The following is a 25,432-nucleotide window of genomic DNA, read 5'->3' as shown; positions in this document are numbered from 1 at the left end:
ACCTTCTATGAATTGTCCTCTCGTTGCTTCTCCCGCACCTCCACCTTCCACAAAGCAGAGTACAGGAAGATATGCTTTGGACTACTGGCCACTGGATTGTTACCCCAAACAACAAAGATTGCCATGAACTGTCTACCTACTATGGGTTATCTAGAAATAATTTACAAAATTATTAATACACTTGCAATTCTGGCAAAATAAAATTGGCCTCCTGGATACTTAATGTACCAATAATAAACAAAGGCATAATATGCTTTTTAAAACTTTATTTCAACATAACTATGCTTACAGAAATACACTCATATTGGTTAATAGAATGCAATTTAAGTTTAACTTATTCTACACAATTTGGACCAAAATCTTGGTACATGGCTTAAGCATTAAAAAAAAAAAAAAGATTTGCAATCTGGTTTATTTTTTCATCTATTACAAATGTATATAAAAGATCCTCCACCAAATGCTGCTAAAGCAGGTAGCAAGAACCTTGAGAAATTAACCTTTGGTTTGTCTCTGAAAAATAACACGTATTGCACTGTAAAATTATAAAATTGGCGTAACAAAACGTTCTTGCAATGTTTCAATGCCAGTTTACAAAGTTCAATAACTAGTATAGTATATGCTGAAAAAGGTGGGGAGAGCCTATGTACACATGTGAAACTGTAAAAGTTATCTGATTTAGTTAACATTGCATGTAGATTGCAAATCTACACAAACCAAGATTCAGATAATTTCCTGAATCTGAATGAACACTATCAGTTCAGTTCATCTGCTGAGGTCAACAAGGAAACACCACACTAGCTGCTTTTCCGTTTACGCAAAAAGAAAAAAAAATTACGTTTCTTCCCCAGCTTTTCAGTCCAGAACTGATATTAATTATACTACAAGTAGTCCTTCCATTGTCAACATTCATGGTGTGACATGTGATGAGGTCTACTTGGGTTTAAGTATGTATTAGCGCTCATATGCAAAATAGTCCCCAAAGTACAAGGCCACATGACTTCAGAAGTGACTGAAAAATAAAATGGCCCTTCTTGGAAGACTAGAGCAAAACATCCAGCCATAGTTTTAAGAAGCCGTATTCAAAAAAAAAAAAAACTTACTCCTTGTGAATTACGCTTGAATTAAAAAAAAAAAAGCCCCAAAGAAGCAGCTCTGAAAAGAGGCCAGTTATAAGAAACTTTATCCAAAAAATGTAGCCCCTTATGCATTACACTTCAATTTTTTAAAAAAGTAGCCCCAAAGCAGCTCAGAAAAGAGGAAAAAATATAACTTAAAGTATCTTGAAAAACAATGTAAATATAGGTTCAAATGATAGTTAAGAGATACATTTTGATAAGACTACCTATGATTAGGCTTATAACATATTCTAGTATTTCAAGTTTATCTCTAGTTACTAAACATCAATTTACAAATAACATGTTCATTTTTTATTCCTTTATCAAAAGGGAAAATTCTAGCTTTAATTCTATCCAGTGGAAGGGAAACTGAGAAAACAAAAAGATTCAAACAGTTCCATGCAAATATCACATTTTTTCAAATGGAAGAACTCCCAACCAGACCAGGAGTTCCTATTATTAATATGCTTTTCATTGAAACAATTTTTAATAAGTACAAATACATGGCATTAAGGTTCAGAACCTAATATAGGCCTGACAATCAAGTCCTTGTTTTCTGGAAGAAACGCCTCAAGTCTTACTCAATTTCCAGTAACAATGTTTTCACAGATCAATTTAATAAGGGGTTTTAATTTCCTTCATATTTTTGTTTTTAGCATTCTAGTCTTAAAATACTAGATAAGAAAATCAGTCCAATTCCCCAGAAGTCAATTTTTTTCTTTTGTAGTATGAAAGAATCCTCAAAAACCTCTTCCCCAAAACTGATTCACAATCTCCAATTGGTACTTAACATGAATCTTTTCATATATAATGTAAAAGATAACTTACATAATATGTACCCATGAACATTAAAACTAGTTGTTAGAAAGATTTAACTAGCTTTATAATTTAAATTTTAAAACATAAATATCTGCAGCTTGATCTTCTGTTGACAATGATTGTCGGAGCCTAGAATTCAACAATTACAAATTCCCATTCATGCACACAAAACACACCCCATGAACACACAACTTACTCCTCATGTCTTGAGAGAATCTTCTTTGAATCTTTGGTCTCCCAGTCAATTCAAAGTTCAAATGTCTTTTAACTTAAACTTCACTCTCAGATTTTTAACAAGTTTTCCACCCACACTTCATCAACGCTTTTCCTAATCTTTTTCATGTTGCACTGCCAAATTCTGAAACCTGCGCCTCAAAGAGATCACCAGATAAAAGAAAATCAATGACATATAAAGTGGTTATTTCAGAATAGAAAATAGGAAATTGTTCAAAAGATTCCCTATTGGGATCACACTTTATTTTTACTGCAATGAATAACTACTATCAGCAAAAAAAAATCCTATGTTGGATTCTTTCATATTTTTGGCATCTGGCCAAAAGGACCTACCAAAATAGTTTGGGCGTCCACACTCTTTTTCATACAAAGTGTCCACATAGGAACACCAGGATAATAGCTGCAATTCATTTGAGGCCTCACCTGTAGAAAGAGGCTGTCACAGGGACAGCCAGGAAACCCACTAGTTTGTGGAGATCCCTGAGAAAGTGTGCTTTTAAAATCTGGACTGTATTTAAGTTTCGCCAGCCTTTTTCACTGTATTCATAGGAAGTAGCAGCTGGTCTTCCAGCACTCAGTACTGTCGTTCTCATCCTAGGCTTTCCATATAACTGCTACGGCTTTGGAATCTCACGACTGATCTTCTGTATAGCTTAAAGGAGTAACTAAGTTCTAATTCCAGGTTTGCAGTGTCGAAATATCACTTATACAGCTCTTTTCCTCAAAGATATGACTGTACATTTAAGAAATAGCTATACTAAAACAGGCCAAAATAATTTTACTGATGGTTGGTATTTGAGATAAAAATCCATTCCATATAGAGCCTAGTGGTTTATTTATCTGCAAACTGAGAGCTGTGAATTTACTACATCCATTTAAAATAAATAACATGAAATACAGATTCTGGCATAGATATAAGATGTGAAAATCAAAATCAATGAATTGAACCTGCATGTTTCATTTGCTCACAAACTTTCACACACTAATATTCTGCAAAAAAGACAATTGCAGCACAGGAAAAAGAAAACTGCCCTTTTGCAAACGAGACTAAAAGCATCCCTCCAAAGAGGACAAAATAAACATGCATATATATGTATAAAGTGTTACTGTTCAACACAAATGCTATTTCTAGAAAAATTTAACTGCATAGGTTAAAAAAAAACACAAAAAAACAATGTGCAACATCTTAAGCCATTAAAGCACCAAAATAAAAAAACACACCAAAATCATTGTTTTTATGACGATTAACATACACAAATAAGAAATATTGATCAAAACTCAGGAAGTAAATACCTGGACTGAAACAATGTCCATTGTTGGGAGAGTTTTTCTTCAATTTAAATGTCTCTTCTCATATCTAAAAAAATTTTAAAGTGCTAACTTTATATAAAGCAGGCAAATTCTTCAAGTAATTTGCTATTTAAGTATGCCAATTTTTATAGAGCTACACGAGGACTAAGAATAAACTAAACTCAAACAGGAAGACAGACATGGGGGGAAAACTGACAAGTTATAGCTAGACAAAGCAATAGACTGCTATAATACCACCTTGGCCTCCTTGTTTCAATTAAATGCATAAGCTAACAGATTTAGCTGTCTGCTGGTTTAGTACACTAACTCCCTTGGATTTGCTAAAATTTATACAATACTTATAGAGTCCTAAGGAAAAGAGTGCTACTTAAAAATCAACATCGGACACTAATTAAAGCAATTTTTAAAATAAAAGGTTGTCTACTACTATAAATGAATATAAAATGTAAGCAACCTTACAAACTAAGAACTGAAGCCTTTTCCAAAGTTTAATTACTCCTGCCCTTTAGCTGCTTTTTCAAGGAAGTATACATTAACCAAATGGCGATTGAGGTGTTTGCTGTAATCTTTTTCCTTTCTAAAAGAACGATCACAAAAGATACAAACAAAATCCCCCTCAGCCACTTTGACTACCAAGGCTTCCTTTGCATTTTTTCTACTAGTTCCTTGTGGAATCGGCCGAGCCCCATTCAATCCAGAATCATCACTACCCTCTGACATGTTGTCACTTAGGTCACTTCCATCATGACTGTGGATGCCTTCATCTTCATCCATTTCCTGAGACTCATGTATTGCCATGGTAACAGGAGATGATGCCACAGCAGTTTTGGACACTGCTTCACCTTTTTCTATTGGTAGGGGAAGAAGCAGGGGCAAAACTGGTTCTTCAACTGCTGAGTCTTTACCAGGGGGATTCTCTGTTTTGTTTTCATCAGTATCCACATCCATTCCACAAAGCCTAGTGTCAGCCTGATGTTCACCATCTAAAGTTTCACCCTCTGGCATATTCAAGTTTTGTTCAGAGGATGAAATATTGGCAGATTCCTTGATAACTGGAGCAGGACCAACTAGACTCTTATCTGCCCCTTCTGCTTCTACTTTTTGAAGAGGAGCTTCTTTATTTTCTTCGCCTTGGGTGAATAATTTTTGGTCTTTTGATTCCTCTTCTTTTAAGTTTTCCTTTGGCAGCGGTGATGATGGAGCTAAGAGATCCTGTGCACCTGCATTTTCCTTTAGAAGTTGGCTGTCTTTAACAGGCACTAAGCCAACTTCAATAAGGACTTGCTCCTTCCGTGCCATTTCATTCATGTTAGACTTTTCCTTTTTATTATCTTTTCGAGGAGACTTTTTGGGAATCGGTTCCACGTGAAAAGGCGGCTCCATAGGAGGAGGAGGAGGAGGCTCCACAGCAGGAGGCTCCTCCATCTCCACAGGCTCCTTCTGAACAAGCTCCATGGGAGGAGGCTCTGTCTGAACAGGCCCCACCTGAGGAGGCTCCATGGGAGGCGGAAGCTCTGTCTGAGGCGGCTCTGTCTGAGCAGGCTCTCCCTGAGCAGGCTCCCCCTGAGCAGGCTCCCCGTGAGCACGCTCCCTCTGAGCAGGCTCCCTCTGAGCAGGCTCCTCCTGAGCAGGTTTGCTGCTCTTTTTACTTGATTTATTTTTCAGGGTTTTCTTCTTTGTACTTTTTTTCATGCAAGCATTTTGCTTTTTATTCTCCTCTACTTTGTTTTCACCCTTTGGCATTTCCTGACTATTTTTGGATTTGCTTTCTGTCTTCTTTTTCTTTTTTGTCACAGGTTCCTCATCATTAATAGGATCTTGTAAGGAATGGGCTTCAGTTTCCATCTTCCTTTTGCTTTTCTTGGTTTTGCAGGTTTTTTCTGAATTATTTCCAGTATGCACATCCATCTCTTTAGTTTCCATTGCTGATTTGCGCGTTCTGGTAGTCACTTGGATTGAAGCATTAATACAAGGCTTTTTCTCTTTTGAAACATTATCTTTTTTCTCCACTTTTACAGACTTCTCATTCTTCTTTCCAGCCACATCCCCCTTTATTTTTGTCTGCTCTGTTTCTGTTTTTTCATTGGTATTATTGTTATCAGGCAAATCGGCCTCTCGCTTTTTGGTTTTCTTTAGTTTCACTTTTGAGACATCCATTGTTTTATTAGGACATGTAGGATGCTTAGATTTGAAATGATACTGAAGATTACACTTCTTGGAAGCTGCATAGTCGCATACAGGACAATTGAACTGCCGTGGATTAACATGTAGCTCTACGTGTTTTTTGAAGTTACTTCTATCTGCTGTTTTATAGTCACAGTGTGGGCAGTTAAGAGGTTTAGGCCCATTGTGAACCTGTCTTGCATGGCGGGTTACTTCATGTTGATTAGAGGCCACATAACTGCACTGATCACATTTAAATGGCTTCTCACCTTAAGGTAAACAAAAGACATTAAAGACATAGATTAAGAAATGAATTCAAGATTTTATTAAAATACAAGGAATTGGATGTATGTAAACAAAAAAACCCACAAACACTATTGAAGACTGTTTCATGCACTTTACATTTACCATATTTATTTGTATATCTTTTCTCTATCCCTTGACACTGATTCCCAAACCAAAAGAAAAAAATAATTCTCACAGTTAGCCATCATCTAAAAAGTTAATCAAGCTGGGGCTCTCAAGGACTGTTAAAGAGCAGAGATTTGCTAGTAACACAATTACTTGGCAAAGTCATAACAGTTGAGCTCTGGATGTAATTTTGGGGCAAGGGCACTGAAAGACGAAAAGATAATTTTAAATCTGTTTATGTTTAGTTAAACCAAACATACAATGAAATGGAATATAAAATTCACATATTTTTAAAATAAATCTTGAGACTTCAAAGAAATGTATCTTATACTCTAAGCTACTCTCCCATACCTTCAGGACAAAAGTTTTAAAACACTGCTTTAGTCTCAGGGAGCAAAAGGCTTTTTCTTTCAGTCAAGCTTCATTCAGCAAATTTTCCCAATGCCAAAGTTGCTATTTTAAAGCAAAAATATAGCCAAGTCAGAAACCTTTTCTTGATTTTCCCCCCACCTTCTTCTAAAACATATATGGACAAAGAAACTAGGCAAATGAGAAAGGGGCATACAAATAGATATGGTATGTAAAATAAGCAAACAAAGTCAAAACCACAGGTACATACAGAACCAGAACAACCCCCACCCCCAAATTAAAAGCATAAGAGTAACACATTCTACCTGAATACATACCCAACTAGATCACACTCTAGTAAATATTACCAAGTGGTATCCATACCCCACTGGTCCATTGGAATGCATAGTAGAAAAATGGAAATTGACATTTATGAAAATTCATCTCTCAAACATTCTCAAATTCATATCAAATCTTATTTTCATTAAATAAAACTACTCAGACATTAAGTAAAACCATGTAGATGGTAAGCTTTACACGATTAGAAAATGTCTGATGATAAAAGACACAAAAACAAGTACTTATCAAGTATGCAGCTAGCTAACTGGACAATAACTCTTGCCCATGTCAGTTCACTAACAGATTCATAAACAGAGGTTTCTACAACTTGATACATTGCTCTATTAGTACTTCATCTTGTCGTCTCCAGTGAATGACTTCAATGCAGACAAACATTTGGTTAACTTATACACAGAATAGAGAAAGACAGGTGGCATCATAGTGAAGAATTTGTTCTGGAGTAAGACTATCTGGAGGATCAAATATGGGCTTTGCAACTTACTGTGAGATCTTGAACAAAGTACTGAAAACTCCCTAAGGCTCAATTTCCTCACCTGTAAAATATTCTTGAGTGTTGTGAGCTGTAAATAATCTAATCCATATCAAACACTTAGTATGGGAAAGATAGCCAGGCAGTCAATATGCGTTACCTGTAATTCATCACTTTTACAATGACCTGGTTAATTTTTAGTATGGGTTTTTAAAAAAAGTGGAGGGGGAGTCACATGTTTATCCTGTCTTTCTATATAAACCGTACTTCTGAATAAACAGCTGATGGAGTTTATCTCCTTATGAAAATAAAGGGGACTAATAAAATAATTTTAATGAAAATAGCACCATTTTAAAATCCCTAGTGAATGAGGGTATTTACAGAGCAGGAATCAATCAAGGTACAAGCTTCCACCTATGAAATGGTCAGGGAATGGGAAGATGTATGAACTGATTTAAAATCTGATGGCAAAATTTACTTGCTCCATTCATTCCCCTCCCAATTTTCATTTTGTTGTCATAAAATCTTGCTTGTATTACATAGAATATCTATTCATCAAAATGTCAGTTTATAGTACCTAGCTAAATGTAAATCCTTTTGCCCTGTACCAATGGTTTTTAACTTAACTCCGTTTTCCAATTCTAGTAATATTTACTTATGTGTTTCATCTTTATAAATGTCTATTTTATTCTTCCCAAATTAATTTATAGGTGTAAGGCAAATTCAAAAGAGAAAGGATTTTTTTTTTACAAGCTTCCCATGTTCTTATCAAGAATCATCCAGAGGGCCAGCCTGGTAGCTCAGGTGGTTCGTGCGCCAGATGGTTGGTGCACCAGATGGTTGAAGCCCATGCTCCTAATGTCGGGGTCGCCGGTTCGATTCCCACATGGGCCAGTGAGCTGCGCCCTCTACAGCTAAGATTGTGAACAACAGCTCTCCCCGGAGTTGGGCTGCCATGAGCAGCCAGAGGTCGGCATGGGTTGCTGTGCGCTGCCGCAGGCTGCAGAGTGCTGCCGTGGGCTACCGAGTGCCGCTAGGAGCGGCCAGTGGCCAGCATGAGTGGCCAGCAGCCAGCATGAGTGACCGGCAAGAGCTGCTGTGAGCGGACGACTGGCGACTGACTGCCTCAGCGGGGCGGGAAGGGGGGGAGCGCAAGGCTCCTAATCCCAGCACGGGCCAGGGAGCTGTGTCCTACACACCTAGACTGAGAAACAACGGCTTGCACCGGAGTGGGGGGGGAAGAATCATCCAGAAAGAACAGCAAGGGAAATTTAAATTTCTACTTAAAGAATAAATGGGGCACACAATTGATTACTACTTATAGCAATAAAAACAAAGTTCTGATAATACAACATGGGATAAATTTCAAAAACATTTTACAGAATAGAATAATGTTCTTTCTGATAGGAGAACTAAGAGAATTTGTAGGGGGAAGACTATAGGGGTACTGACTGGAAAAGGTAAAGAGGAAACTTTTCTGAGGGTGGCAGAGATGTTCCATGTCTTTATCTGGGTGGTAGTCAAATAGATGAAAACATACATAAGGTCACTGAGCAGTCTACTTAAGATGTGTGTATCTCATGTGTGCAAATTAAACTTCAATAAAATAGCTTTAAAAAATTATTCTAGAATTCACAAAGAGACTCACACCATAAAATCTTTCAAATAAGCCCAGCTATTAAAATACTGCCTCCACAAGAATCAAATACTTGATGAAAGGAAAATACACTCACTGCTAAATAACAAAATTTTCTATCTTAAAAAGTAATAAATGGAGGTGGAACTTGGCAAGTTTTTAATTCCCTTTAACAAACATCCATTATGCTGATGATCGGAAATTACTGAAAACAAACTCGTACGCTAGCAGGATGGAGAACTAGCCATTGTAATATACACAAAAATATCATAATGGCAAATGCAAACTACCTTGTTTCCCCGAAAATAAGACCGGGTCTTACATTAATTTTTGCTCCAAAAGACACATTAGGGCTTATGTTCAGGGGATATCATCCTGAAAAATCATGCTAGGGCTTATTTTCCAGTTAGGTCTTCTTTTCAGGGAAACACGGTATATGTATTTCATCCAGTACAAAATAATTTCATCCAGGATGAAATGGAAGCATCTCCACTGAGAACAGGAAAGGGAGAACTGAGGATAATGTCAGTGTCTCTAGGACTACCCAGGTGAGGACACTCTATGACCGTTTGGTAGAAACACCAATAAAATAGAGAATAACCCCAGATTAGGTTAGTGTGTCTGTATTTTCACCAACATCCAATTTTCTTTTTCATCAAACCCACATTCTGATCCCTTCCTTATTTGGCCTGTGGAGACCTACCCTGTGGATGGAAGTGCTCCAAGTAAATAACCAAGGTAGTTTTGCCTTATAAACCAATCTCTTCGTCAGTGTAGCTAAATGTACCAACTCAGCAGAGGCTAATCTCTTCCAGAAGTAAGAGACTGAGCACATTCTTCTCTTCCATAAAACAACATTCACATGAGCAAGGAACCAAAATGCACAAGGTGATCTAGATTAGACTCCAGACTATAGACAAGACACCCAAGATATTCATGCAACCCAATCAGTAACATTGCCTCCCCAATTTGACCTTAGTTTCACTTTATTCCAAGTATTATCAGTAACATCTATTAAAAGTATTAAAACAGTATCTGCTGAAAATAATTCAGCACACTCATACACAAAATAAACTAACCATGTTTGTTTCCTGTTGCAACTCAAACTCTTGGCATCCAATGAAAGACAATGGTTCTGCTCTCTCAATACACTGTGGTTCCAATTTCATTATCTTTTTAACACTGTTGATAACTGAAAGTGGGAGAGTGGGGGAGTCTAAGGCCAAATCCTAGCTCTTCTAATTTGGAAACATGACAACCTTACATAAAGCATTTATCCTCTCTAAACATGTATTCTAATCTACAAACTGGGATTAAGTATTTTTGGAGTACTAAGATTAGAGATAACAAATCCCAGCATGCATGCAAGAAATAGTAGCTACTACTCATTATTTAAGAGACTTTTAAAAGTCTTGCTGTACTGTTAACAAACACCAACTACTGAAAATCTTTAAAAAATAAAATTCAAAAGACAACAGTTTACCAAACTCAAAATTGTTCAGACAAAGATTACTGACTAGTGTAAAACACCATAGATCCTTATAAATTTAATGAAAAAAATACAACTCATTCTAATCCAGCGACCCAGCAACACTAGTAATGGGTCAACCAAATAGGACATCAAATGAAACATCACAAAGTATCAAGCATTTAATTTCCAGTATACAAATAATACAAAGCACAGGAACAGAGGAAAAAGTAAATGACACCATGAGAAAGTAGTAAGACTAATCCAGAAGGTGGGTTTCTTCAATACCTTAGTTTCCCCACTTGTAAAATGGGGACAATAGAACTTATACTCGTACATTACAGGATAGTTATGAAGACTAAAATGAGTTAACTCATATAAAGCTCTTAACTTTTGTTTAAGGGCTAGAGCATAGCCATCAACAGGACATAATGTCTACCCTTTGAGACAGCATCCAAGTTACCCTCAGAAAATAAAAGTGGGAAGCACCCAAAAGTAATATAACCAGGTTCTGGTTAAATGACCCAACACAATAGCTTAGGAGATGTAGAAGATACACTAAAAGTGGATTAACATGGGTCAAGAAAGGCTAGCAAGCATACCTAATGTGACCCCTTTATAGCTACTGAAATCAGAATCTACACTATACTCAAGTCTTACTCATCACACTGACTTAGGACAGCTGAATAGAAATAAAATGCAAGCAATATATATAAGTTTTCTAATAGCTGTTAAAAGAAAAAGGTAAAATTAATTTTACTATTTACTTAATCCAATATACCCAGTATCATTTCAATATGTAATCAATATTTTTAAAATAGATATTAACATTTTCTTCATACTGTTTGAATTCTAGTAGTTTATATATCTCAATTCCAATCAGCCACATTTCACAAGTTCAATAACCACATGTGGCTTAGTGGTGACCCAACAGAACAGTACAGATTTAAAGTAATTGTTTTATAAACAATTTACAGGTCTATATAGATTTGTGTAAACAGCAAGATTTTAGCATAGTCTCCCCACAGGTGTACATATACATTCAAAATCTGGAAGGAGAGTGTTTTGATGATCAAACATGGCAGTTCACCAAGAGTCAATCATGGCCAAAATGAAATTATTATCCATTCAAGACACCACCTATGCTAATATTTACTTTTTAACTTGTCCACCTATCTTGACAATGGGGACCAATTCTGGTTGGTGATCCTAATTATTTCACCAGAGTAGATGAAATCTCCCACTTGTTATACTCCTGCATTTTATCTATTATAGGTGAATAAATTACTATCCTGGATTACATTATCACTGTTTCAAGTTTGGCTTTCGTAAATCAGCCCTCAGAAGCCCTATCAACTCTTAAAAGAGAACAAACCCAAATTTCAAGACCTGAGAAGCTAAGAAGGAATCTCTGGAGCTTGGCAACCACACATTACGAAACTTGGTGTCATACTGTGTTGGGGAAGGAATGTGAGAAGGTAGTTGTTCAAAAACTATGAACCAGCCTTGGTCTACGATACCAGTTCAACTTTTTATTAGTCATGGAACTTGCTGAAGATCTGATGAAATTAACGACCCTCTTTCCAGAAGTAATGCGCACACACATTTATATTCAGTCTCAGGAGCTCCACCAATGGACTCCGTTAAGAATCTCCATTTAAATACAGCTCTACGCTAATAAAATACTGATTTTTAACTCTAATTTCTAAATTATATTAAAAACGTAATCATAAATAATGACCCAATTCCAGGTCCAGAAGAACTTCCTTATAAAATGATAGAAAAGTTCATTTCTTACCAACCTGAATGAGTACGCATATGTCTAGTTAGATGAGTCTTCTGAGAACTTGAGTAAGGACAAAGTTCACATTTATATGGGCGTTCTCCTGCAAAAATATAATGATTACTGTTTAAATATGATAAAATAAGGCAATACAATTCTCACTAATAATATATACAATAATCAATTTCTCACAACAATCTTTTTTCCTATTCCTGGAAAAATAGTCAATTTATATCATGTATTAGAAATGTAAATGACTTAGGGGCAGCCGGATGGCTCAGTTGGTTAGAGCGTAAGCTCTTAACAACAGGGTTGCCGGTTCAATTCCCACATGGGATGGTGGGCTGCGCCCCCTGCAACTAAGATTGAAAACAGCAACTGGACTTGGAGCTGAGCTGCATCCTCCATAACTAGATTGAAGGACAACAACTTGAAGCTGATGGGCCCTGGAGAAACACAGTTCCCCAATATTCCCCAATAAAAAAAATTTAAAAAGAATTATAAATGATTTAATTCAGAATTCATGTAACTACATGATTTCAACTTTGCTAAACATTCATTGGCTTTCTCAATTCGCACAGCCCTTTTAATTTTCACAGTAATGCTACTTCTTATTACATTAAAGAGCAAAAAATGAGAAATTATCTTCATAAGGTATCAAGGGGCATTCTTTTTTTTAAAAAAATTAGAATTATCCTTTAAAGAAAAATCTACCTAAATTTTCTGATGGCTTGAATAATTTTTTTAATCCTTATAAATGATAAAACTACCATTTCAAATTATTAGTGTAAAGGAAGAATACTTCTGAGTGGGGATTTTGTTGCTTTAAGCTAAAAATTTCAAGTGATAGATACAATTTTTATAAAATAGGTCAGTGTCAAAACAAATTTTACTCATGAAGCCATAGGGACTGAGAGTAACTAAAGACGAGAGGCCAATTTCAATACTAAAGAATTTAAGATTCAAAGGCAGGAAATGTGTTTTTTCTTTTGGGGCGTGGGTGTCAACCACAAAACAGATTTAAAAAAAAAAGCTTGACAATTTGTTTCATCCAGTTTGGACACAAGATAATAATTATGACCTTGGGCAAGTTTTTGCATCTACAAAAGTAACAGTACCTTCACTTCCTAGAAGTGTGAGAATTTAAATTAAGATTATACATGCAGAGCATTTAACACAGTGCCTGGCACACAAAGCCCTCAATAAATATTACCTATTATTTTGTCTGTGTAGTAAGACAGAGTAACAGATGTGTCTAATAAAATGACACAAGGAAAAGCAAAGACTTAACAAAAAAAGGAAAAAGAATGTGGTGATGAGTAGGAAATGTGTTCCTAGTAACCATTCAGCTGTAATTTGCTGGTAGCTACAGATTAGCTGGAAATAGCTCATAGCAGAATGACTACTTCGACCTGGAAGAATTTTAAGAGTTTTTAAAATGTTAAATGCAGTTCTGTAAAGAAAATCCACAAATGAATCCAATAAGCATATGAAAAGATGCACATTATCATTAGCAGCCATGAGGGAAATGCAAATCAAAATGACAGGAGATGAAGACTTCACACCCCATAGGACAGCTATTATCAAAATGACAGATGTTAACAGGTACTGGTTAAGAGGGGGAAAAACTGGAACCCTTATACACTGCAGGGATTGTGAAATACTGCAGCCACTTTGGAAAACAATTTGGCAGTTCCTCAAATGATTAAACATAGTCACCATTTGGCCTAGCAATTCCTTTCCTAGGTATACACCCAAGGGAGAAAAAAACTTCTGTCCACACAAAACTTTTATGTGAAATGCTCATAGCATTCTTCGTAATAACCAAAAAGTGGAAACAAGCCAAATATCCATTAACTGATGAATGGATAAACAAAATGCTGTGTACCCATACAAGACATTATTTGATAATTAAAGGAAAAATAGTGTACACACAACACGGATGAACCTTGAACACATGCTAAGTGAGGGCAGCATATGGAACCACATACTGTACTATTCCATATATATGAAATGGCCGAAACAGGCCAATCCATAGTATTAATAAATTGTACGGTATACAAATTGTATCCCAACTAAGTTGTTATAAACAAAAGTTAATGAAAGAAAAATTAAATACTATTACAGACAGATTAACATAAAAAATCAATTAAGGATAATTTACTTTTAAATTCTTTATAGCAGAATAGATAGCTTCTATCTGTGCAATTCTATGCTATAGGCATAAATACTCTACAAAACTTAAGTGGGGCCGGCCCGGTGGCCCAGGTGGTTGGAGCACTGTGCTAACACCAAGGATGCTGGTTCGATTTCCACATGGGCCAGTGAGCTGCGCCTTCTACAGCTAAGACTGTGAACAACAGCTCTCCCTGGAGCTGGGCTGCTGTGAGCAGCCGGAGGTCGGCATGAGTGGGCTGCCGTGGGCTACCGTGAGCAGAAGGTGGCCAGCATGAGGGGCCGGCAGCCATTGTGAGCAGCCATGGTGCGCACCGCCGAGAGCTGCCGTGAGCAGACGACTGGCGACAGACTCACTCAGCCCGGGAGGAGCTCAAGGCTCTTAATACCAGCATGGGCCAGGGAGCTGTGTCCTATACACCTAGACTGAGAAACAAAAGCTTGAACCGGAGTGGGGGGGAAGTGGAAGAAAAGGAGGGGGAAACAAGTGATTTTTCAGTCATACATACCGGCAAAAATGTCATCTTTTAAAGTACAATTTGTGAACTGGTTAAATATCTAAACCACAAAACTTTAAATCTTTTGATTGAAGACACAAATTAAAATAATCCTCAGCCCCCACCATGATGATTACTCATAAAGCGAGATTAGGAACTTTGAATCTCAGTTGTACGTGACCTTGGGCACAGAACTTCAGGCTTTCAAACCTAAGCCTGAAGTTTTCATCTCAGTAAACAAGGGCTATTATCAAGTACCCTGTTTTCTTTGATGGATTGTTCTGAAGATTCACACAGGATAGAAGAATTTAATATGGGTCATTCAGAAAAAATAATTATTATAAGTGACTGAAAACTAGAGTACCTAATGAGAAATGAGAAATAAGTGATTCCGCTATCATTTCTTATCTCCACTCCAATACTAGATTAATTTACTTTTCCATAAACACAATTTTCGGAACTATGCATTTAACACCAGATATTCAGAATTTATGTAATCAAAATATTATCCTTCGAATTTATACACCAAATTGTTTTAAAATGGGTTTTTTTTTTTTGCAAAATCACAAATAAGGTAATAGGGGAAATAGCTTTTAAAAAAAAATTTTTAGGGCCGGCCTGGTGGCTCAGGCAGTTAGAGCTCCATGCGCCTAACTCTGAAGGTTGACGGTTCGATTCCCACATGGGCCAGTGGGCTCTCAACCACAAGGTTGTCAGTTCAATTCATCGAGTCCCGCAAGGGATGGTGGGCAGCGCCCCCTGCAACTAAGATTGAACACGGCACCTTGGGCTGAGCTGCCACTGAGCTCCCGGATGGCTCAGTTGGTTGGAGCAAGTCCTCTCAACCACAAGGTTGCCGGTTCGACTCCCGCAAGGGGTGGTGGGCTGTGCCCCCTGCAACTAGCAACGGCAACTGGACCTGGAGCTGAGCTGCGCCCTCCACAACTAAGACTGAAAGGACAACAACTTGACTTGGAAAAAAGTCCTGTTAGTACACACTGTTCCCCAATAAAGTCCTGTTCCCTTTCCCCAATAAAATCTAAAAAAAATTAAAATTAAAAAAATGATAGTAATAATAAAATACAATGTTAAAAAAAAACATTTTTAAAACCATGAAGACCAACTAGGTTTAACACTAAAATGTTAAATGAGCTACACATAACCAATGCTAGCTATGTAAATCGTAACCTTATTGTGAAAAATATCAACCTTATATTAATGCGGAGAAAAAGTTAATAGACGATATAGTTAACTGTATAAAATACAGCCATTAAAAATTAGTCCCTAGACTGTAACTAGATAAAAATACCACTATAATAAAAAAAATTAAGAAATGGCAAAAAGTAGAGTTCCTTTATTTTAAAAAACAAAACACAAAAAACAAATCTGGAAATACACACCAATACTGAAATTTTTCCAGTTGTCTCCATTTTTTTCTTTATTCCTTCTAAAAATGTTCTTAAATCGTCAATTTAGATTTATTATTGAAAACATTTTGTTTTTTTGGGGAAAATTTTAAATTGTTCGGTGAATTAACAGTCTGGAAGTTGCCAAATTTCAAAATTTAATACAACAAAGGCACTGGGGTGCTGGTAGTTTTCTCTATGTTGCTTGACTTACCTGGTGATTATCAGTATATGTATTTGTAAGACCTCATCAAGGTGTACACATAAAAGCACTTTACCACATGTCCTAGTTACCTGAAAGCTCTACATTATAGCCAATTCTAAATTAGGCCCCAAGGTTTTCAAAAAATGTTAAATGAATAGGAAATGTTCAATGAATATGGTTGAAGTATACGTGGTATTTGGAATTAGTTTTAAGAATTGTAAGGTTAGTTTAGTCTAACAACTTGTTGAACTTAAACTGTTAAGTGATTAATGGGGTAGGATTCCCAAATAACTTTTGTTTCCTAGACTATGTATTTTTGTAATGTTTGAACTTCTTTACTTTTGAAATGAAATGGTTTCAAAGCATGGAGATAAATCACAGGTCACAAGAAATTCTAAAGGGACTACAAATTCTTTTATGCGACTAGATTCAAAGCTTTAAATATTGGAGCCATCTGCTGGGGCTTAGAAGTCTTTCTTGTAATGGAATTTTACCTTCAAGTTTTAAATCTACCACGTCAACAAAGCAATATCAATTTCCCTCCCCACTGTGTCCCACTTTACCTGTGGGGCTCAGTCCTACAGAGCGACAACTCCTGCCTGCAAAAGGGACCTGATCCAAACAGCATCCCATAGCAGCATCCTATGGCCCCTTTTCACTTGTGATCCAAAGAGCACAGTACTAGATTATTTTATCTATTTTGTTCAGACCAGTCATCAGTCCTCCAAAGTACCAATTCTTACCAGGAAAATGTAATGTAAATGTGAAAATTAATTACCAATAGTTACAAACATTTCTCTGAAAAAAAATGAGACACCCCCCGCCCCAACTACAAAGATTTGAAAAGTCAATTTAAAAGTGAATAACTAAGAGGTGTTGGAGAGTATCGGGGAGAGACCGACCACTGATAGGGGTTTCTTTTGGGGGTGAAGATGTCTTAAAATTGATAATATGGATGGCTGCACAATCATATGAATATACTAAAACCTTTTAACTGTAACTTCAAATGGATAAATTGTGTGGTAGTGGGGTATCTCAATAAAGCTGTTATTTTAAAAAATGAATTGCCAAATGTGACAAAATATTGGTAACTTGAGTATAAGTGATATTGGTGCAGTGTAGCATTCTCTTTACTTCTGAGATGTTTGAAATTTTTCATATTTTTAAGGTTGGTCCATTTTTTTGATAGAGGGCACTTATAAATTAGAACAGTCCTCTTGTATGCTTTCAAACATGCTGAACATTGTTTTTTGGCTGAAAAATAGTTGCATATTCCACATATGTTTGCTTTCTTAGGAAAATGGTTTCAAATGTGGTAATCCCACCAATCTTTTAAAAACTAACATCTCAAATTTCTATGTTTTGGAGACAAGTTCAGTTGTTCCATTTAGGAATTCATTACCACAAGTCAAATGTTTTAAATAGTCTGAGGCTTCTGTTAAATGGAGTTACATAAGGGTTAATCATTGGATTTTTCCTTTTTGTCTAAACTCTCAATTCCTTTGGGAAACTATACTTCATCTTAGATGTATTCACTGACAACTAAATACATCTTCTAAAAAAAAAAAAAAGGTAGTCTAATTTGGCTAAATGGTCCATCCCAAGTTGTTAGAATATATATTTTAGGAAGAAAACTGATTTCTCTTGGATATTCTTCCATATAACACTCAGCTTAACAGGTATTCCTTCACTGAATCCTTTAATTCTATAGTATACTGTTACTCCCATGGAGAAATTGAAGCACAGAGGTTAAAAAATTTGTCCAAGATCACAAAGACAGAAAATAACGGAACCAGGATTTGAACCCAGAGTCTTCATTTTTAGCACTATTTTTAACTACCCGCTCAATTAACTATCAGGAGTCGAACTTATATGGATAACAAAGGTCCTCTTACCTGTATGAGTTCGAACATGCTGAACATAATTGTTCTTTCTGTCTGAAAAATAGTTGCATTTTCCACATGTGTATACTTTCCTCGGAAAATGGTTTCGCAAGTGTTTTCTCCAGTGATATTCGCTTACTGTGGTGTATGTGCAAATGATGCACTTGTAGACTCGCTCATTATCCCCAGCTCTGGTGTGGTGTTTCAGGTGAGCAGTATAGTGATCATATCGATTGGTATTGTAGCCACAGCGGTCACAGCGAATGGGGCCCTTGGAGAAATCTCCCTCTTCTGCAGTGGAAGAGCCAGATTCCCTGGCTTTTGCTTGCTTCTCTGCACTTTCTTCCACAAAAAATTTCTTGGCACTATGAACTCTGATGTGATGCACAAACTGTTCTTCAGATTCTGCTTCATACTGGCATGGCTTACAGCGAAAGGGTTTGGTCTTCAAGTTCTTGCATTTGTCCTCTGTTCCGGGTGTTTCAGGAGGAAGATCTTTATTCGAGTTGTAAATTTCTGGGGCAGCTGAAACCTCAAACACAGGCTGTGGTTCTGCAACACTGAGTTCCAAACTTTCCAGTCCCATGTTTTCCAGTCCATTGGGTTCACCTTTTATTTCAGGTGACTCCTCAAGTCCTTCTCCATCACTATCCGAAAAGTTGTTATCCCCAACTGGCATCAATTCTGCCATCTGTCTTTCTTCGCCAACCAGGTAATCACAGCAGCTGCCATTTACTTCCCCTGTTAATGCCACATTTGCTAACATGATAAGCTGAGGCGCAGCCAGTTCAGCTTTGGAGAGGTCATGCAAGTCATACATGTCATTAGGCAAGGCCATGCCAATATTGCCACTGCCGTTGAACAGTCCTCCTCCTCCAGATGACTGCCCCATTACCTGGGTTGCCATAACTGTATTCTGAATTCAAAACACAACACACAAAAGTAGCAGTTTAAACACAGTTTTTACTGGTCTAAAACCAACACATCACTGTAATTCTTCATAACTTTAAAAAATACCTTTCCAATATAATCTTTAAACTCAATGAGCTTCATTAACTACTAAGACTAAGACTTTAAAATATTTTTGTAATTCTGAATTCTCTTTATTGCATCACCAAAAAAATTTATATTACCCCTATGAAAAACGTCTATCCATTGTTTTGATATAATTCATCCATCAATTAGTTCTACCACTGGCATGCTTCCCCTCAAGTACTTTTAATTTTTCTGATGCAAAAAAAAAAAAAAAGAAAGAAAGAAAGAAAAAGAAAAAAATCAGTAACCTTCGTTTTTAATGTTAATTAAAATTATTTTTAAAATTCAACACATGAATAGTAAACTGCTAGCCTCCTTCAACAGTTTATTGGTCTGAATCAAAAAGGGGAGAAATCCAAAAACCAGACAAACATGTCTGGAAAAGTAGAAGCCTGTAATAACTGGTCAACTAAATTGAATTTCACATTAACTCAACTAATTCCAGAGGAGTAAACTAATGTGAAAAAGTTAATTTCTTAATTTCTTATTTTCTGCTGACTTGAAAAGGAAAAAAATTACAGACCTTTTTTCCTGTGATAAAGGAAGCCTGGTGTATTCAAAACTTCACAAATGAAAATAAACAACCTTTCAAACTCCCTAATTAAATAATCATTCAACTCAATTCCACAATCAGCAACTTTCTTGCATTGTGCTTGACTTGGCCTACTTGTCTAGTGGAAGCCATTACAAGATCACCTAATTCAAAAGATGTTGGGCTTTTTTTTCAATCGTCTTAACCAGGTTCCTTTCCAACCTAAAAGGTGCTATTCTCAAAGTAGGTGTTCTCTTGCAAATAAGAAAAAGCAAAATAAGTGGCAAGTACGAAAAAAATAACAATCAAGTTAAGCCCAAAATACAAAAAAATAATCCGTTTCACTGAAGTGCATAAACACAAACCGGTTGAGTTATACGTACCAACAAAAGTTAGAATCAAATGCCATCACAACCGAGGGCAAACGCTGTCCCAATACTTAACAGCCCAGGCTACTGGATAATTTACTCAACATCGACTTTTCTAATATCCCTCAAACCCTAACTACCATCCCTAAGGGAATTTTAACGTTTGTTACGAAGACCGTCCAAGCGTAGCCCGAAAGCCCAATGTGTAGCACGAATTCCTATGTGCTGCTGCCACCAGCGCCTGCCTCGGCGGCGGCATTCCTGACTGAAATAGGCATTCGGCCATTTTCTCAAAATACCAAACACAAAGCAGCTCTTTGCAAACTCGGGCGCTCTCGCTTCCTCTCGGCTCGGCCCGCTCAGTGCACACAATCACACACCAATTCACAGGAGTTGCCCCAACACTCGTCCTGAAGCTTTTCCTGTGCTCCCCAACACTAAAAAAAGCAAGGGGGGACAACTCGAGGCGCCGTTGGGCCAGACCAAGTCTTCCCCAGTTCAGGCTGCCCCCTCCCTGGCCCGCGGGCCCGCGTCTGGGAAGAGGGAGGAAAGTTACCGCGTCGCTGGCGTCCCGGCTCCTCTCACCGTCCCTGAGCTCGCCCTCCGCGGAGGGCCGGGGAGGCTCCGCGGGCGCCCTCCGGAGGCGTCCGGCCCCGAGCGCCTGAGGGGGCCCCCACGCGCGCCGACCGCCCCCTCGCGCCCCGGAAGTTTGCGAACTCACTCCCCCACGGCGCCCCGCGGGACGCGAGCCCCAGCCCCGCCAACTCCGGCAGCAAGGTGGCCGGGCGCGGAGGGCCGCGACGATGGAACCGCCCGAGCGCTGAAATCGCTGTCCAGCCCCATTGGCGGAACCGCCTGGGCCCCGGGGCTGACTCAACCCGCCCGGCCGCACTCAACGGCGCCTTCCGGCGAGAGGGAGAGGGAGGGGGACGGGAGGGCCGCGGGCAGGCGAGGGGCTGCGACGGGACCTGGGAGCAGCAGGAGGACTAGGAGGAAGTTTCAGGACTACGGCCCCAAGCAGCTCAGCTCCTTGGCCTCAGGACCTGACTCCGAGGGGCACCGAGGCCCGCGCGGAGGCGGTGGCCCGGCTTCGCCTGGGGAGGGGGTCCTGGCACCGCGCCTCTCCCCAAGGACGCCCCCGGCCCAAGCTGGTGTAACCCGATCCCGCTCGGCCGCTCGCCCCCGCCCGGCGCGGCCGCTGCCGCCAGAGCAACAGTATCTGCAAATCAGCCCTGGACAGCGCCTCGTTCCGCGTCCTTCCGCGCCCTCCCCCTCCCGCGGGCGCCGCCGCAGCCTCTGCCGCCCGGCCGGCCCTCCCCCACCCCGACCCAAACCCAAGCCCCCCGCTGCGCTCACCGGCCCTCCTGGCGAGGAGGAGCTGGGGACCCAGCGTCGCCGCTCCTTCTCCGACTACTTTTCTTTGTTGCTGGAGTTTCGGGGAGGGGAGGGGGGAGGTGGAAAAGTTGGGCGCCGGGGCCGTCAAGGCCCGCGAAGGCCCAGGAGTGGGGCTGCAGAGAGTGCTCAGGCCGCCGGCTCTGGCCCTGCCGTCTGGGCTGCTGCCGCCGGGGTCTGGGGCCCGGGGCCTCGGCCGCGCTTGCTGTGCTGCTGCGCCGCGAGCTCGCGGGAGCCGCACATTCCAGCACAGGAGGCTGAGCTGCGCACCCGGCCCGCGCCGCCGCCGCCCGCGGGACACGCCCCCTCCTCCGCCCGCGCGCGCCCGCAGGACACGCCCACTCCACCGCCCGCGCGCGTGGCCGTCTGGCGCGCCCCGCCCCGTGGCGATGCGGTTAGAGCTGGGCGGGGGCTGGGCTGGGGGCACGCTGAAGGGCAGCCTCGAGTAATCCGCCCAGCCCCTCACTCTTGCCCTTAGGTCAAAAAGAGGCAAGGCCCTCTCCCTTTCTTGATTTCTTTCATAAACAAACAACAGAAAAGTTTAGCCCCTAGCTTTGGCGTGCATGCATAAGAATAGACCTGTTAAAAGAAAAATCTGCAGGTCTTGACCGTTCTCTTTGAGAACTATTGTCACCCGCCTTTCAAGTCTAAAGTGCTCGGCTCAAGTCTCCACCCACAGACACCCTTAACTAATTATGCATCATTTTATGCTTCAACGGTAAAAATGCACTCCAAATTTTAAATGGTAGGCGAGGAAAATGCAGTCAGTTCGTGGGTTGTGAGAAGAAAATGTTTCAGGAAGGTAGTGGACTCAAAACCGAATGAGGACTGATGAAACAAGTCCCTAGACGTAGCAGGAAGCGGGTCATTGCTGAGCCTTCAAAGCACGATTTCAGTGGAGCAATTACCCCCAGATTACAGATGGTAAAGAGGGTGGTGAAGACTTGGAGGCTGCCTGGTGACCACGTGTCAGAGAAACCTGGCTTCCACGTTTTATGGAGTAACTATGCATAATACCTGGCACACAGTAATATGCTAAGAGAGTTTCATGCACCCCTTCCCTTCTACTTGTACCACAACTGCCTTCTTAGTCTGCCTTTGCTGCTTTAATCACTCCAGTGCTCAGAAATGTATTGGCTCCCTTAAACTTCTTAGTGTGATATTCAAGGCCCTGACTAAGCTTATCTTGATAAATCAGAGTATTACTAGTATTATAACAGAGGTAGCAGCAAGTACTAGGGGGGGTTCAGAGTAAAGAGATGGTCCTAACTAAGAATACCTAGAAACTTCTTACAAGAGATAATTATCCAATCATGGAACATAGGGGAAGGAACATTCTACATGGTGAAAACAGCAAGCTCAAACACCCATCTATTGAGACTTCCCTAACTCCTCCTCCACTCCCAGTTCGTTTGCCTTTAGATCTGTTCATGTGTTTCTTGATGACAGAGCTTCCAGACTTCCAACTCTTCTGGTCTACTCCTCAGTAGAAGCCTTGTTTTCCTATATCCAAACAATACATTAATAATTAATGCAGCATCAGATGCAAGATGGCATGAAGGCCCTAAGGTGCTTAACCATCAAAGGGTATGATTACTGCTTACTATCACATGCAAGCCCTCTCCATGAATCAAACTTGAGAAGTATTACTTTTCATTGAACCAAACAGAGAAAGAAATGCATAAAGTAAGGAAGGAAAAAAAGAAAGAGAAGGAAACTTTTCGAGGGCTGGTACAAACTTTTCTATATTCATTCTCTTTTTGTAAATTTCATTATTCTATTTTCTTCTTTCCTTTTCTTTTTTTAATGTGCATGGCTTTTTTTTTAATGCTTTAGCTCAGGGAATAATTCTGGCCTCTATCGAAGCCCTCAAAAACATGAACTTTTTTCTTTCCCCTTCCTGTATCCAAAAACGCAAAAATGAAACATCTCTTTTTAAACTTACTGGATAAATGTCCTTCATCTCATCAATCTGACTGCTTACTGGAAATGTTTTATTAATGGTGAATTTATTCCCACATATTGTGATGCAAATAGAATAATGGCAAATTGGCAGCTGTGTTCATTTAAAATTAGCAGAGGCCCTTGTTCAAGAGATGGCATATTCAGAGTGACCCAAATTATCATGACATGAAGGCCAGGGTCAAACTCAAGGCCAAGTTACAAATCAATAGAAAATTTCCTTAGGAGAAGCCGGTGCTATGAACTTGAATTCTTAATTGTTTTTCAAGAAGCTGTATTTTACTTTGCTGCATCAAAATTTTAAGATCTTCTGCAAGATGAAGACTTTGACATGTGAATGAGTCCTGGTTTTCTTATTTTGAGCATATGGATTCTTTCCTACAGATTTAATTCATCAATTTTTTTATTTTAATAATCATGTGTTCTTAATAATATTTTTCTCTAGAGATTTATTTTTAAAGTTTGGTAAAATGTAATTTTTGAGCTTCATGTGCTTTTTATTCTTAACCAAGTTTGATATTTTTCCTTAGACAAGAGCTTAATTTGATTAAACCCACATTAATGTTGTATTGAAGTCCTATTATCTGCATTAAATGTTACATCTGTCTCAAGGTTTATGTTGATTAAAAATTGGGGTACAACTTCTCCATCCTGATGTTGAAAGATTTTAGTTCCACTCTTGCTGTCACCAGCCAAAGAGAAGACATTGGTTAGTCAGGGACTAATGTATGGTGCTTTTCTCCCATTCTCTCTGCATTTCCAGTGTGGTTCCTGCTCACCCTCCAGGAATCTCTTCCCAGTGTAACTGATCCTGCAGAGATGGAACTCTGGCTCTGATAGTTTGTTCAGACAATTCCTATTTCTCATTTAGTTAACAGTGAACTTAAAACACAACTTAAAATATTGCTTCACTTTCTCGATAAACTTATTCTGAAACTTTTGGTGAGCGTGAAAAAACAAAAAAACATTGTGCTAGAATACAAAGTGCACTGGCCTGGTAGGCCAGAGACCTTTCTTCTCCCCTGTGTTGCTTTGAGAAATCACTTCTCTTGAGTTTTCTTTGTAAGATGCAGAGGTTGGACTATGATCTCTAAAATCTCAGGAACTTAGAAATCTAGGGTGCTTTTTATTCCATTTGAAATTTTGAATCATGTGCAGATATTTCCTAGTACAATTATATAGTTTTAAGTTAAATATACTTGGCCTCCCTACTTTCTTTTCTATAGCTCTCTTTTGCCCTCTGTGGAGACCCAACAGTAGGCCTTGAGCCACACTGGCTTCAAGACGGATGGTATCAGAAGACAATGACTTAAGGCCTGGTCTAGTTCTGTTGAATGCAGCATCACCTACCATTGCTGCCAGTTGGACCCTGACCTTTTGTTCTGTGTTCTGATAACTGTAACATAGTGTGTCATCCACTATAATACCTGCGGCGTGAGCCACAAAGTGGCCCCTAAATACTGAGAGAAAGGAAGGAAGTGAGCAACAAAACTCCAGAATGACCTGGGCGCCTTCCTGCCTTCTCTCAGAGCCAAGTTTTGAACTAGTCTTCCCTTGTTCCTCTTCCCTTCAGCTCCATAGGTCTTCTTAAACCCTGGCTACTCTCCCAACTCAGGTCTCTTGTTCGGCTTGCTGTTCCTTTTCTGAAAGACTATCTAGTATCTCTCTGTCCGTGCTGTTCATTCCCTCCCCTTCTTGATTCAGACAGAAGTCATCCTCTTGGTGGCCACACTATTTAGGATTACAACCCCTGACCCTTTATATCCTATCCTATTGTCCTTCCCTGCTTTTTCTTATCAGCATTTATCACAAACATGCTATATTTTTTTGTTTTCTTTATTTATGATTTATCTTCCCTTA

At 39.2% G+C, this 25,432-nt stretch overlaps 1 protein-coding gene across 2 annotated transcripts; it reads right to left on the bottom strand.

Moving 5' to 3' along the window:
• Window positions 1-251: 251 nt before the first annotated feature.
• Window positions 252-21,901, bottom strand: REST (RE1 silencing transcription factor). Of its 2 annotated transcripts, none has more exons than XM_033106383.1 (4): window positions 21,575-21,901; window positions 18,296-19,199; window positions 12,137-12,220; window positions 252-5,911 (listed from the first exon to the last, which is right to left on the bottom strand). In XM_033106383.1, exons 2-4 carry the CDS (start codon window positions 19,188-19,190, stop codon window positions 3,972-3,974), a joined length of 2,919 nt encoding a protein of 972 aa, XP_032962274.1. In that variant the 5' UTR covers window positions 19,191-19,199; window positions 21,575-21,901; the 3' UTR covers window positions 252-3,971. The 2 variants fall into 2 exon arrangements, with proteins under 2 accessions (XP_032962274.1, XP_032962275.1); XM_033106384.1 differs by lacking the exon at window positions 21,575-21,901 and adding an exon at window positions 20,775-21,268.
• Window positions 21,902-25,432: the final 3,531 nt, after the last annotated feature.

Source organism: Rhinolophus ferrumequinum, chromosome 5, assembly GCF_004115265.2.
Source record: "Rhinolophus ferrumequinum isolate MPI-CBG mRhiFer1 chromosome 5, mRhiFer1_v1.p, whole genome shotgun sequence".
Lineage (NCBI taxonomy): Eukaryota > Metazoa > Chordata > Mammalia > Chiroptera > Rhinolophidae > Rhinolophus > Rhinolophus ferrumequinum.
This window is presented reverse-complemented; position numbering and strand designations above follow the sequence as displayed.

What these genes read in the sequence shown, in the direction of transcription:
- REST (XM_033106383.1), bottom strand. Translation starts at nt 19,190, where the DNA reads ATGGCAACCCAGGTAATGGGGCAGTCATCTGGAGGAGGAGGACTGTTC. An exon ending in GCATGTTCGAACTCATACAG is followed by an intron (nt 12,221 to 18,295) that starts GTAAGAGGACCT and finishes ATATTTTTGCAG; the next exon opens with GAGAACGCCCATATAAATGT. An exon ending in ACATATGCGTACTCATTCAG is followed by an intron (nt 5,912 to 12,136) that starts GTTGGTAAGAAA and finishes GTTTACCTTAAG; the next exon opens with GTGAGAAGCCATTTAAATGT.